This window comes from Tyto alba, unplaced genomic scaffold (genome assembly GCF_018691265.1).
Source record: "Tyto alba isolate M040663 unplaced genomic scaffold, T.alba_DEE_v4.0 Super-Scaffold_8, whole genome shotgun sequence".
Lineage (NCBI taxonomy): Eukaryota > Metazoa > Chordata > Aves > Strigiformes > Tytonidae > Tyto > Tyto alba.
The window spans coordinates 17,766,129-17,781,576 of NW_024881329.1; the positions used below are offsets into that span (position 1 = coordinate 17,766,129).

The following is a 15,448-nucleotide window of genomic DNA, read 5'->3' on the forward strand; positions in this document are numbered from 1 at the left end:
GAAAATTTGGTTCCTAGGTTATGAAGAATGAAATTGAGTCTGAAATCTGTTTTTTCTTGAAGTATAAGCTCAGATTTTCAAGCTTCTGATCTCGGAACAGTTATTAAAGTATTAAGTATCCCTTATACTCATTCACAGTCATGGAGGTACATGTAGTATTCCTTATTCCTTTGGTAAAATATTTCTATGAAAGAAAATGCATCTAGATTAAAGAAAGCTTACTTTTTTTTCAACCTAGAAATTGTTATAGAAGTTGTAAATTTGAAGTTATTTCAGTAGCTTTTATGTATCTTAGGCTAGACAGAGAGAGAAGATGAATGAAGAGCATAATAAACGTTTGTCAGAAACTGTTGATAAGCTTCTGTCTGAATCTAATGAAAGGCTCCAGCTTCATCTCAAGGAAAGGATGGCTGCCTTGGAAGATAAGGTAATAAGTCACATTCCAGTATATACATTAATTAGATGTTCAACATTCTGTAGTGATTTGTATATTTTGCAATGTGTCTGTAACTTCAGTAAATAAATATTAAATCCTTATGAATAAAGTTATTTCTGTTAAGGCTGTTTTCTATTTTTTTTTGGAGGTTGCCCCTACAGTGTTGAGAAGGCACCTTTTAAGAAGCTTTGTCCTTTCCTAGTTGACTGGTGTGGACTGCATAAATAGGCTCATCCAGTGTAATACAGGAAGTCTAAAGAATTGGGACTTTGACCTTTTCAGTTCAGTGTCTTTTTTTTTTCCAACTGCTTTTGCCTGTACCAGTTACGCTGACTCTTTGTGGGATTCTTACAAGTTTGAAACAATCTTGCAATTTCTTTCCAGGTAGATAATTTTGAGACAGGTTATATGAATGTAAATTGGCTGTTCTCTGTATTGTCAATGCACATCTTGGAGCTTTTCCATGTATTCACTTCATCTTCTAACTTGTAACGTACTTAACTCTTCTTTTCTCTTTTGCTTTAGGATCTAGGTGCTTATGGATTTTTTTCTTCCATACATGCCTTAGTTTTCTTTATTTTGCATTGAACAAAGCAGTGTCTTCTAAAGTAGCACTTTGCTTGATGCTGACTTTGAATTGCTTTGTGTTGGATTAAAAAAAAATACTTTGTTTCTTTTACTGGAGGGTGAAATGACCATCTGGGGAAACGTTTCAATAAAAGCTGAGTGGCTTTTGTTTTAAAGTCATGGGAATAAAATGCTTCAGTTGCAATATATAATGATGTATTCAGACTTTTATTAAATGTTTGCTTTCTCTTGCATTCATGTCAGCTCAGTTTGCATCCCTAAACCATCAGTCAGGTATCTGACATGTCTTTCCAGAATTCTAGGACTGTGCTCCTGTCAGATCATTGTAAAGATTTAGTTTGTTCTTTTCCCTGCTTTTGCACACTTGGAACTGGGAGGAATTGAGTAGTGCAGAACAAATGTAGGTCCTTGTCCCTTGAGTTAATGATGAAGGCACTTATCAACTGACATCTAAGGCTGCAAACTATTGTGTTTTTTAGTGAACATCATTATTTTCAAGATCACTAACTGCTCCTAATACTTCAGAAATTCTTGTTATGGGCCTTGTTGTTACATTAACAACGTTGCTCTAACAGTTGTTATAAATTCAATTTCTGAGAAACAGCTGACTGCATTTCTTTTTTTTAAAATGCTTCACTATTGGGGGAGTGTCTTAGGGTTGACCCTAACTCCCCTTTACTTTCCAAACCCTAATTATGTTTGAGTAATGAGGAAAATCTAGTTGTCATTCACTGTGAGTAGCAGCTTCTATAAAACTATTCTTGCTTTGGCTTTCAGCTCATTCTTTTGTGATAAGTTGGGAAGAAATACGGAAGTAAAATTGTAAGACTTTCTTCTGATCACTTGGTTTTTTTACCTAGAATGATTTCTTTGTTCACATACGAATGTTTATTTGTATCTTAAAAGTGTAGTAATGGTATTACCTCAAGGAGAAATGTGTTTAGCAGAAGTTTTTTGCAATGATAGAAAAAGAAAAGAAAGTGTCTCAGTTACAAGTTTCCTATATTGAAGGATGAATCTCTGATATTTTTTTTTCATGGTATCACATACTACAGTCAAATACAATAGTTTAAATGCTTTCTGATTTTTTTGTAGTTCTCAAATGTTTCTTAGTTCTCAGATGATTGTTAGTCTGAATTTGGAAGCTGCTTTGAGTAGAGATTGTAGTAGTCATAAGTATATATATATTTGCTGAAGTTGTTTAGAAATCATGGTATTACTGTAAAGATGAATGCTCTAATGTTGATGAAGGCCCTTAAGTCAGTGAGTGTTGTAGTTCTGGAGGTACGCTACATCCAAGAAATTACTGTGTAGTGATTTTGTAGGTCAGGCAAGTGAAATTAGAATAAAAACCTAATGATAACAGCCAATAATGTCTTAGTAGCCACTCAGTGAATTACTCTGAATTATTTTAGCTTCCTAATTATTCCTTTTTTTTACTAGTTTTGTCAAATGGAGCTTTAAAAGTCTAGTATCGGTATTAAATTTTTATGAAACTTGTACAGTTACTAAATCTATTATTTACAGGGCTGTACACCTGAAAGGATAAACCTTCAGTTATAATCAAAGTGAAATGATGTAAGCAATAATGTGTCTGTAACTTAAGATGCATCTGTATAGTGTTTGAATTTTTTTTTATACTCATCTTGGTTATCGTTTAAGAATTGAAAGCATTTGTAGGTAACATAATTTGTGATACATTTTATTTTAGAATTCACTTCTTCGAGAAATTGAAAATGCAAAAAAACAAGTAGAGGAACTTCAGCATGAAAAGGTATAGTATAATACATATTTCTAAAATTTATATTGGAAAATAATTGCTATGTAGCAGGACCAGATTTGAATTCCCTCATAAAACTTAACATTACCTGGTCTGTTTAAAAGTAGGGAGCTACTATTGCTCATTTTATGGTGTTGTATGCCTCAGTTTTGTGATGATTTTATAGGTAATATATAACTTCTTACTCAAAGACTTAACACTAGTGCTGAATATGTAAAGTAGCTGGCTATACTGGCAATTTGCCAAAGTTTGAAAATTGCATAGAATTTTATATACTGTTGTACATATGACCTTGAACAGTAAAAATAAAAGAGAAATACTTCTAAAGTTGGGTGTTTTCTCATAAGTTTTTTGTCTTAAAGCATTGGGTATCATGAAAAGCATGTTCGACTGATAAATTTTTAAAGTTTTAAGAGTTGGAGGGTAGGAAAAGAAATATTTGACTTGGCCGCTCCTTTGCAATAGCAGCTGTCTGGTGTTTCGCTTGTCCTGGGACTGAAAAGTTCCCTTCTTGAATAAAAATGGTGGGGCCTTTCATTTCTTTGCATCCTTAAGCAGTGGCAGTTGATTTTGTGCTCATGCTATCTGTTCTGAAATAATACTTGTTACTGCTTATTAAATCACAGGTGTATTGCATCTCCCCAAATCATTCTAGTAAGTAGCTAGGCCAAACTGTAGAGGCTGTGCCCGTGTAATAAAATGAAGAACGCATTCAGAATATTTTGCAGAATGCTTTGAATTTTTGTATGTGGAGGCCAGCAGTTTTCGCACAAGGCACAGATGTTCATCATCAGCCACTTTTTATTAGTCTTTCGTAATTTTCTCATTCATTGGATTTCTCTGTTGCTAAATTCTGAGTTTCTAGAGCATATAAAAATGTCCAAGTGAATGCATTTAGAACCTTTTGTGCACAGAGCTTGAAAAATCTTCTTGCTTCTTATTAAATATTATCATTCAATTGTAGTAAAGTTAGTAATATGTGAATTTTATTTAGCTGTAATTATACACAGTAATTACCTGGATAGACAGTGTAGAGAGGCAACAGAAATTTCTTGGATGCCCTTTTGTGAGGGTGCTATATTGTGTGTAGCAAAAATCACTTTTACATTTTATGTTGTTGAAGGGTATGTTTTAAAATCTGTTACTTCAGTTTCACAGAAATGAGTTTAAAAAAATAGATGTTAAATTTTATAAATCAGTATTTGACACCAATTTCTTTTTTTAGAGCATATTTTTATGTATTTTATCTATTTTTACAGGATCAGCTTGTATTAAATGTTGAAGCATTAAGGGCTGAAAATGACCAAGTGAGACTCAGAGCCTCATCACTACATCATAGGTATCAGCACTTTACTGTAGTTTAGTTTTTTTCGAATTTCTTTCAAGTCACTTTGCTAAATACAATTTTGTCTATTATACCTGAAAATACCTCAATCATAGCTATAAAATGTATTCTTTATAGAGCATATAAAACAGTTTTAATACTGCTTAAAAAAATTGACACTAGTGGGACAAGAGGAATCATTTGAGTGGGTTTTTTTAGTTTGTTTCCCCCTTCCACCTACCTTCATAAGGATAAAATGTTTCTTGATGTTCTAGCCGACCAGATTTCAGATACCCTATGTCATCTTCGTCTGTGGGTGACAGTCATACAGACTCCTATGGCACCTCATCAGTGTTACGGCGTCCCCAGAAAGGACGTTTGGCAGCTCTCAGAGATGAGCCTTCAAAGGTAATAGAACTCTGAAGTCAAAATAAAAATAAAACTTTGGTTACTAAATAGATGAGATGAGGCTAATCTATTGCAAGGAATTTTTAGAATAGGAGTACATATCAATAAACTGCTAGATTTTATATATCCTGTTTTACTAACTAATGCACAGCTACTAGTATTTTTAATTATTAACAGATAATTGCAAAATTATGATTTTGAAGTCCAATTTGATTTAAGTATGATAAGCCTGTAAAATATAATTTGAAACAGTCCTACTTTTGTGTCTGTACGCTAATCTGTTACTGTTCTGTGAGCGATTTCAAGTCCCTTTCAGGACACAGGAGTTTTAATTACATAAAGCTGATTCCAAAATTCTCGTTGGATTTGATAGCAAAATTCTACTGTAATTTATAGTGCATATTGCCAAGATATGTGACGTTTTAATTTATTCAATGGCGCTGTCCATTTTAAAATGGGATTTAAATATAAGATGTAAAGTTTTCTACATTATAGCTTATTTTTTTACATTTCTCTAAACTTTGCTGTCTTGATGGATGCATTCAGCATGTAAGTGGACTTTTAAAAAATTACTTTAAACATCTTGAAAAACAGTAGGAGTGTCATGTTTTTCCCCATTTGAATTTGAATTCTTTTTTTATTAATTCTCTTAGGTTCAAACTCTGAACGAGCAGGACTGGGAGCGAGCCCAGCAAGCAAGTGTATTGGCAAATGTGGCACAAGCATTTGAAAGCGATGTCGATGTGTCTGATGTTGAGGATGATAGGGAGACTATATTCAGTTCAGTGGATCTGCTATCACCAAGTGGTCAGGCTGATGCTCAGACTTTGGCCTTGATGCTTCAAGAACAGTTGGATGCAATCAACAAAGAGATTAGGTATGGTCTATCTGCTGTTAAGGTTTTGATAAATATGAGTTGCTGTGACACTGGAAGTCCTTTTTGTGTGGTTACGCAGAAAGTGGTGGTTGCATATTTGGTTTCCGGGGGGCACGGTTAACAAAAGTAATTAGCTTGCTTATGCCTAAGTGCTCTTTTCAGATTCTTTGTCTTCAGTTCCATTTGTGGAAGGGATCATGTTTTACTGGTTTGACGGAAACCCCTGCACAGTGGTAGTAGCAGTAGTGTTTACCACTCTTTTCAGATTGGACTAGAAGATTTTCCAGTGTGGCTGTTTTGTCTTATAAGTACTGCTTCTTTCTAATGCCTGAGTTGCCCATCTGTTTATATAGTACTTGTTTGAATGTCATGTTCCTTTGAAACTTTTTCTCTTTTAGACTTATACAAGAAGAAAAGGAAAACACAGAGCAGCGTGCAGAGGAGATTGAAAGCAGAGTGGGTAGTGGAAGTTTGGATGCCCATGGCAGATTCCGGTCCATGAGCTCCATTCCTCCTCCCTATGCAAGTGGTTCACTTGCCGGTTCTTCCCCGCCTGGTAGTGGCCGCTCCACCCCAAGGCGGATTCCACATAGTCCAGCTCGGGAAGTGGATAGACTAGGTATCATGACACTGGTAAGTATCCATTAACTTGAATTTTTTAGAAGAGTGTTTCTTTTCTCAAGGAAATGGGTTGTTTGATTTCACCTTCCTCTTCTTCTTACTCAGCTGTATTTTTCCTTTCTCTAGGTTTTTCTACTGCTTCCTTTCAACTTCTATAAAAAGTGTAAGATACAGTCATAATGATTAGGAAAAACGTTCAGAACTCAAGTCTATTATTTGGTCAACATCTCATGCCTAAGTATTCCTTCTGTTGTTATGGTCCTTCTTCTGACTTCACTTCCTAGAAGAAATAGTGTTTTCTTTTCAACCCCTGGTACAGCAACCCCTTTCTCCCTCTGCTTTAAACTTTATTTTAGCAGTCCACTATTCCACTAATACTCAGTTAAAAAGTGATTTGCATATATTGCATTAATCTTGAAGATTGTGAAGGTATCATGGCTGTTTTAATGAGTGCTAGTGTCTTGGTTTAGCCTGTTAAGGCTGGTAGATAAAAGAAGTATCTGTTAGATCTAGTAGCTGATGAAGTAGTAGCTTGGGCTTAGTTCAGTGAGTAGAGAAAGATGGATCCATTCTTTTGACATTCATATGACTGCTTAGAAAAATGAATTCTTCTAGGTTTACATGCATAAAGCAGCTCCTATCTGTGGAAACAAGATACAACTTTTTCCACTTTCTTGTTTTTACATAAATGTTAAGCAAACCTAACAGTTTCTCATATTTGGGATACCTTTCACTAAGGAGCATCTTGAATACAGGTATTTATTTGCAAGCACTCTCCAGGAAGAGCTCCATCTCTAATTTGGGTCTATGTACATTACCTTGTCTCCAGATTTACATATGCATTTGGAAACTGTACTTACTAGTTGTACATGCAACACCAGACTTACTATACCTAATTGTCTTGAATTACTGTACTTGTGTCATGCCTATACCATACCAATCAGTAGACAAGGAATGCTGCCCATCACTAAGGGCTGGTGGACTGTAAATGACTGTCGGCTCATTTAGGTCTCTTACAGGACTGTTTAAGAACAAGTATTTAAGCTAACTACTTTTTCTGGCTTTTTAAAATGAATGTGTACATATATCAAAAAATCTATTTTTTTTCATAAAAAGGAATAGTTTCCCCTTTCTTGGATTAAAAAAAAAAAATCATTATGCTAGCTCTAGCCTTATATCCAGAGTTAAGCACACTTGTTTTGACATTTTTTAGTTTATGTAAAACGTGGAGTGCTTTATATTCTAACATTCCACAGTAATAAGTAGTTAAGCAAAGTACTACTTTTACAGAAAACCATATACAGATTTAAGTAGCTGTTTTCATGAAAACTAGATCCAGTGAATGTGTTTCTTGTATTAAAACAGAAGAAAACTGTAATTAAGTTCACTTTACATTGTAAGAATTGTGAATCAAAGGCACTTGATCCACTGTTTGCAGTTGCATTTGATGTTTTTGAACCTGGCAACTGATCTGTGAAAGCATGAAAACAAGAAGCTATACTTCTAGAATTATAGAACAAGAGCTTTCTAGAAATTTTTGGAATGGCTATTAAGAATTATCAGACTGAATGAGTTCTTGTGTGTGTTTGGGTGGTTTTTTTTTTTTTGTTTTTTTTTTTTTTCCCCAATGTTTTAATAGAAAGTTGCATTAGTTTTGAGTGTGGCAACATTAGCTTAATGCTAACTGCAGTAGAGGTGTTAGGCAGATCAGTTAGCTGAAAATCCCTTGTGATTAAAATTAATTAAAAAGCATCAGCATAAATTCTGAAACCTAATGATCTCTGGAACTGTTCTTGTGAACAGTTTTCACACCATATGGTAAACATTTTCATTGTTATGGTTTATCAGATTTAATAGATGAAAAATCCAGCAAGGGTAAAATGAGTCTGCTGCGCTTTGTCAAAGAGCTTGGGGGGGACTAGATGACCTTTAAAGGTCCCTTTCAAGCCAAACCCTTCTGTGATTCTGTGAACTTACGATTTATTAACAGTACTCTATGGTCAGATTGAACAAAACTTTACATATTAATACAGCATAGTTTGCATGTATTCTAAATAAAAAAATGATTAAAATTTGTCATTTGTGAGAGAAACAACACACAATTCCCCACGTCCAAAGAGGACTGACTTTAGTTTTGATTACAGCCTTTTGAAATAAGTCATCGCCAAATTCAATGATTACTATTAAACAAATTATCTAAAACCTTTGTCATTATCCACTTGATAACTTTTTTTTTTATGTAACTCAAGGTTGCTGCTTTGCTCTGTGCACTGACAGAGGTGAGCAGTACTTAGGAAGTGAGATACAGTGGCTTGTGGAGCAGATGGAGGATAAAATAAAACCAGTGGTAGACTCTTGCTCAAATGTTCCAGCACTTTAAATTTAGTAAAAAACCCCAGATTACTGTTACTGTATAGAATTGGCTATTGTTGGCACTCTTTCACAGTTATTAAAGTATGCCTGCTTTTTATGCTATGTAGGAAGCAACTACTGAAATCACTAAGGTGTGAGAAGGGACTAGTGCAGACAGCGTATTAAGCCTTCTGTGGCTCTCCATGTAGATCATATAGTTCAAGTCATGTCCTTGACATATGACTGGAAATCCTCTTACCTTTTAAAAGCAACACCTTATGCCCCACTTTACTGTTTTTCATGCTAGAGATAATTCACATTTTGTGTGCTAATTTGCCTGTGGTACCAATATAGTCCAATATCGATGGTACTTTTGTAGATAATCAACTATAAGACTTCATTATTTTTTTCTTCCTTTTCCTCTCATCAGGGATACATTTAAGTAGTCTGTGATTTGAAGAGTATTTCATACTCTGTATCTTTCTCTGTGCCATTGCTGTAATTGTTATTTATATTCTCCCTAATATGTTTTGTCTGTACTAGTTGTTTCAGTCCGTGCTACAGTTTACAATAAATACAGCTTTTCCAAATTTCTTTTCTTTGCATGCATCTATCAGCCTAGTGATTTAAGGAAACACCGTAGAAAGGTAAAAAAATCTTTAGTTTATTTACTGGTGTGCCCCTTCATCTCCTTCCATGCCCTAAACTCATTAATGGATAACAGGAACAGAAAAGAAAGCATTTGCAGGGTAGCTAAATAATAAAGCAAGATTTTATGCTCTTTGTTAAATGTAAAATGGTTTATCATTTTAATGCAAGTGTGGGTTTGTTTTGCGGTTTTTGTTTGGCTTTTTTTGCTGGTGTGGAGGACTGTTGTGTTGCTTTCTGTTTGTAACCGCTATTTTGCAATCTTCATGAAACAATATTTGATTTTATAGATCTGTTAGTGCACACACAAATAAGTCCTAATTTCTGTTACTCAAAATTTGAAATAAGCAATTGGCACAGGTATGTAAAAACTGACTTCATAGAACTGGTAATCTTGCTAATGATTTTCTAAACACATAACAGTGAGAACTGAGATGACTTCTTTTCACAGGACTCTGGTTTGCTGTCTTTGCACTTGCTTAAACTGAAGTTAAGTATATTAGTTTTATGATGCTGAAGACGTTACTTTAGTTCTTAGCTCTGTGAATGAATAGAAGATGAGTGCTACTTGGTCATTTCACTAGCTAAGACTGAAATTTAGTAGTTTGTCACTGAAGGTAACAGACAATTCAGAAAAGTCAAACAAAAAATAGTCAACTGCAGAATGATAAGGGCAAGAGTAATTCTTTAACACTGAAATAATTGACTTTTCCTTTCAATATGTTGTGTAACGTTGATATTGCATTCATGTTCTAACACTTCCAACTAAAACCTCAAATTTTCGTTCATTTTCCATTAGTCTCCAGCTTCTAGAGAAGAGGTACGAGATGATAAAACCACAATAAAATGTGAGACTTCACCACCTTCTTCACCTCGATCTTTGCGTTTGGACAGAGTCCAGAAAGGAGCTTTGCATACAGTGAGCCATGAAGATATCAGGGACATTAGAAAGTAAGTAGCCGTGAATAAGTCAGACCTACCAGTAACTTAGTATTTCACATCATCAGAATAAAATCCTAAAACTGCAAAGCTGTTCAGCCTATAGGATTTTAGTCTAGTTATTGAACTGTTACTCAAAAGTGAAGAGTATGGACACATAAATGCGTGACTATGTTACATAAACAATAAGAATACGGATTTTGCTAATGATCAGAAATGGCTTTATGTGAAGAATTCTTCTGGTACTCAAGGTCTGCATTAAATTTGCTTCATGTTTAGGAAATGCAAGATGTACAATTCCAGTCTTCTTTCATAGGTTGGAATGTAGGTATAAATTTAGAAATAAGTTACAAAATTACAATTATTTTGATTGACAGATGTTCTTTTCAGAGTGCCTCAGTGTCTGGGATAGAGCCCACTCAAGTATTTCAAACTATTGTTTGCCTCAATTTGTCAGGAACTTGTGTTGTCAATTTTGGCCTTTCTGAATTACACTTTAAACACTTTTATTTCTTAAAGTAAGAATAGACTTGTAGTTCCATGTTACAGTATATAAATATTATACCCCTTCCTTTCTTGCATGACTTAGTTGTTTCCACTGTTTTTTTTATTTAGTGACATGCAGATAGATTTCATGACTCATTAAAAGCTGAAATTAGATGTCATTAGTGAGTTACTGAGCTTTCATTAACTTGCACAGAAGCCTAAACCTGTCTCTTACTGTGTCATGCAAGTGAATTTATGATACCTGTGCTCCTTTATGACTCCTTTTTTTTTTTTGGTAAAGTTCAACAGGCTCACAAGATGGGCAAACAAGTAATCCTAGCAGCAGTAATAGTAGCCAAGATTCCCTTCATAAAGCCCCCAAAAAGAAGGGGATCAAATCCTCTATTGGCCGCTTGTTTGGCAAGAAGGAAAAGGGACGACCTGGACAAACAAGCAAGGAATCATTAGGACAAGGTTGGTATGCCTTTTTCTAGCACATCCTCCCTCCTAGCCCTGTGAGAGAGAATGAAAGACTGAATTTTTTGATGTATATATCAGTATGGGCATATTTATAACTGATCATTTTGATGCTGATATACAGTACTGTTTGGAACTAGTGACACCGAATCTTCTGGTAGGTCCTTTTATGAGTGTAGAATGCAAGTTCAGCTAGTCAGGTATTGCTGTCTTTTAGTCTCTCGTAGCCAGGTTATTGAACCTTATTGAACTGTTATGGCTTGTTTCATGGAGCAAAAATTTTGACTGTATCTCAGAAATGAAAGAGGCTTTTGCTGGTATTGACACCCAACAGTCATGTCTTCACTTTGTACCTAAAAACTCCCTTGAAACAAACCCAGCTGGCTTAGTAAATGCTACGGTTACCTTCCTTTCTTGTGTAATTCTTTGCATAAAGCAGGATCCTTGATGCTGATACCAACCATAAGTGATATGGGAACAGTGAGGTTTCATTCTGCGGGTGGTCAAAACATGAGATTCTCTCCGACCCAACTGGTTTTAGACAGCACCTATTTGAGTCCATACCAGTCTGATTTTTCTATTTTTATACACTATTTTGATGGGTATATATTGAACTAAAAAATGGAGTGATAGATGGGCTTGGAGGTTTGGCTTTGTACATTTATGATATTACAAAGGATTAAATATTTTTGTTCAGGAAAGCAGTAGTGATTTTTGAGTCACAACTGGCTAAAACTGAGGAGATAACAAGGTTTTTTGTTTTTGTTTTTTTTTTTTTTTTTGTAGTTGGCATGGGAGAAGCAGATAGTTCCTCTCAGGATGCATTAGGTCTCAGCAAGCTTGGAGGTCAGGCAGAAAAAAACAGGAAAATGCAGAAAAAGTAAGTTATTAAATATTTTTAAACCTGTATTGTTAAGGTATGGCTTTGTTTGAAAATGTTTTTTCTTTTTTTGTTCTTTCCTCCCCCCCCACCCCCCGGTATTCTTGCCTAGTATGGTACTATGGCTAATAAGCCTCTGTAGAGGTTTCTTTTTTACTATTTTTTCCAGAGTATTAATAGTAGCATAGGCCATGGTAAGTTTGAAATTAATTTAAGTGCTGAAAATTTACTGTTGAAATGTTGTAATAAACAAACTTGGATATAAAAGTGAACTCTTAACAAACCCTCCCCCAGATTTGTTGTATTTAGTACCTGCTTTGGGTTTAATTCATTTGGAAGCTTTCCCAAAGTTGCCTTTGGCTGTTACTTGCTCCGGAGTGTGAAAGAGCTGACAGAGTGAAAGCTTGAGATGTTCTGTACAGACATCCTTCTGTACACATTTGCTGCTTCCTTTCTAGCAGGTGACCCTGAAAGTCTTTCCTTTTGTGTTGCAGCTGCTAACTCCCATTGTGTTCACTAATTTTTTCACTTCTGCTTAAGGTTCTCTTGACGTTTTCTCTCATACGTTTTAACAACTGAAATTGTTTTCCCTTGTACCATATAACCTCAATTTCCTCTTTTCTTATAAATGGTGACTATTTCCTTTTTTTATGGCACCTGTTAGATACACAGATACCTTTTCCTAGTCATGAGAATTTTTTCAGTGTGTCCTAGAAAATCTTTAGTTTACTATCCAACTTCAGGGTATCTATTGCATGCTTTCTTGTTCCCAGACTTAGAAGAGATGAAGCAAAGACTATAATCATAGGTGAAAAATATCTATTGCTACCAGTAGAAATCTTTACTTGATGCTTATATGATAATACCGGAAACACTCAAGTTTACGTAAGTAGGATCAGGCATTCTTTGCATTTTTCCACCCAAAGCTGAGTGATATACCTTGAACTTATGTTGCTTCTGTTCTATTTAGCTGTCTTTACTCTGTGTCAGAAAAGCTGACCAAGATCAGATGTCTCGCTTTTTCACTTGCCTTCTGAAAACAGAATAGTGAATGTTGAAAAGAAAGTGTGCTAATTTTCTCTTTGCAAGAGATTCCTTGCAGTACCTAAGTTCTGTTAGCAAATAAGAATAATGCCTGGTGACTGTTAATGAAAACCAGCAGTGTGTTGGTTTGAAAAGTCAGAATGGAATGTGATTTTGTTTGTATAACAGAATGCTCAGCTGTTTTTCTTCAGACTGTTACACTGAAGGCAGTCGTACATTATTATGATCTGGTATTTTCCCTTTTCTACAGGGCTTTAAAGTCATACCACATCTTGGTTGAATAAATAGTTTTAGTCTGGTCATATCTAAATAGTGGTAGGCCTGTTCTTTGAACAATATAGATATTTCTCAATACCAGCAACAAATTTAATTCTAGAGTAAAACAATCTGTACTGTCTTGCCTTAATAAATGCAAAAAATGCAGTTGCAGATAAATCGTGGCTTTTCTTTGTAAACATTCTGCCTTTCAAAAAATTACTGGTATTACTTAAAGTATACCTCATGGCTACATGTTGTTGGCAGTTTAAAAGGCAAGTGTCTATATTAGACAAGTAAAAACTTCTAGTTTGAAATTGCCTTGCCTAGCTATTAGATATGGGTACATGCTTATTCAGAGAATTGTATCTGTGATTCAGATATTTCTGTGAAAGTGTGTATGAAACAAGACTATGTTGATGAAGATATGTATCGTGTTTAGTTTTATTACTTTTACTGCTGAGAACAGCATCAGGCCCCCTTGAACTTCCATGAGAAGCAAATCTACCATTTTAAAAATCCCAGCAAGATATTTTAATCCAGTTTTTCATAATCCTAACAGGTATTCTGAACACACACAGTATTATCACAAAGTGTCAAGGATCCCTTGCTGCCTTCTTGAGGTGTTCATTATCAAAAAAGAAAATTGTAAAGCTGCTCTGAATTGCTTTTCAGTTCGATATTGGAGGAGTGGGGTTAAAACAAGTTCTCAAGGCTGACTGTTCACTTACAAAATGCTGTTTTCAGTGAAAAGAATTCCAGTTACCTGAATGCTTGGAACAATGACAGCTAGTTCTATTTATAGTTGTCTCTAATCCCTATTTGCTTGCTTATCTTTCTGATTTCTGCATGCATGCACACAAACAGGCTGAGGGCAGTATTCAATGTCTTTACTAACAAAAACCTATTTATAGTTTCAAAATTAAATTAGAGTATACATTATTTGTTTTTGTATGCTGTTGAGTTCAGTTTAATACTAGTTTTTTATTTTTCCTTCATTGTTTTATTTTCCTTTTGTTTACCATTTGATGTGATAGTGCAAAATCAGGGTAAGTTTAGATTTATTCTATTAGGATTGTCATGAAATTATGTTAAATCTCATTTGGATTTTTTAGCAATATATTAAAAGCTCTAACTTTTTTTCAAAGAAAGTCTAATTATGAGAGGAGATACTAGATTCAAAAGAATTTATTGTGACAGCGTGTTGCTGAGATAAATCCAGTGTTATCTAGTCCAGTGTGAATGCTAGTTTGATGTCTTGTATTAATTTGCATGGTGTGAACTTTTATAATAGAAATATTAAACTCTGCTTAGATGGAATTAGTTTTGTAATTTGGGTTTTGAAAGTTGTTTAGCAATAGTAGATATTTGTGGCAATTCAGGGTAGGTGTATTTCTGTAAAACTATTGGTCTTTGTTTACTAAATTTAAGTTGGTTTTAGTGTTTTGTCCGTGCTGTTTGTGAGCTATACTATTGACAGTGTTTGCCACAACTATTTGTGCTTTTCTGTGTATAACACAACAAACTTAATACTGTATTAATCAAAAAGGAAGGCATCCCTTAGGTTAAAATAACTCCTTACAAAAAAAAATCATACACAAACGGTTTATTACATACCTGAAATCAACATATATTAAGGATATTAACTTCCCAGTGATGCTCTGTCTGAAATTAGTCTATTTTCATCTCATGTTTTACTACTGTTGCCTTTCAGATTTTACGTCTTACAACTCTGTCATTTCCATCACTGTCACTCTTCACCACCTTCCCTACAGTGTTTTTGCTACTCACAACTTCTTCCAAATCAGTTATCTTCAGTTCCATCCAATAAATCTGGAATACAGCACTCCCCTTTGGCTACAAGTTCTGGATTTATCCATTCCCATGCTGTTTTAACCCAGTGACAAAGTGGTGTTGCTCTGGGCTGCTTTACTTTTATTGTGGGCTTAGTGCATGCTTGTCTGCCAAGAGCTGTTCTAAATACAAATACTTCTAATGGTCTTTAAAGAGCCTTGTGTGTTCACTACTATGTCAAGCACCTGCAGTTTTGACATAATTTCTCATCCCACATGACTAAAATTTCTTTGTTCTCCCCAGCTGGTGTTAGATGCCTTTTGAACAGGTCTAACAAGTGTGCCTCTCTTGCAGCAGCACATTTGGTCTCCCTTTCCAAGTGTTGTTCAGCCAACTTTTTATTAAGTCTGTAGACATCTATCCCTTGATTTTGTCACCTAAGAGCTACTTCAGTAGCCAGCTACTCCTCTGACATTCTTTTATCCTTCACAGTGCCAGCTTTATACCATCTGTTAACACTGCCAACACTACTGCAATAT

At 34.9% G+C, this 15,448-nt stretch overlaps 1 protein-coding gene across 7 annotated transcripts in view; it reads left to right on the top strand.

The window, feature by feature from the left end:
- PPFIA1 (PTPRF interacting protein alpha 1) overlaps nt 1-15,448 on the top strand; it is a 60,474-nt gene that overhangs the window by 28,540 nt on the left and 16,486 nt on the right. For 3 of the 7 annotated variants that reach the window (XM_033006856.2, XM_033006858.2, XM_033006861.2), the window contains exons 11-21: nt 296-427; nt 2,736-2,798; nt 4,064-4,143; nt 4,404-4,536; nt 5,083-5,085; nt 5,190-5,413; nt 5,812-6,046; nt 9,004-9,033; nt 9,834-9,985; nt 10,761-10,933; nt 11,723-11,816. In XM_033006856.2, coding sequence (XP_032862747.1) covers nt 296-427; nt 2,736-2,798; nt 4,064-4,143; nt 4,404-4,536; nt 5,083-5,085; nt 5,190-5,413; nt 5,812-6,046; nt 9,004-9,033; nt 9,834-9,985; nt 10,761-10,933; nt 11,723-11,816 — 1,319 coding nt within the window. The remainder of the gene's footprint in view (nt 1-295; nt 428-2,735; nt 2,799-4,063; nt 4,144-4,403; nt 4,537-5,082; nt 5,086-5,189; nt 5,414-5,811; nt 6,047-9,003; nt 9,034-9,833; nt 9,986-10,760; nt 10,934-11,722; nt 11,817-15,448) is intronic. The other 4 variants (XM_033006860.2, XM_009968064.3, XM_033006859.2 and 1 more) reach the window with 3 other exon arrangements.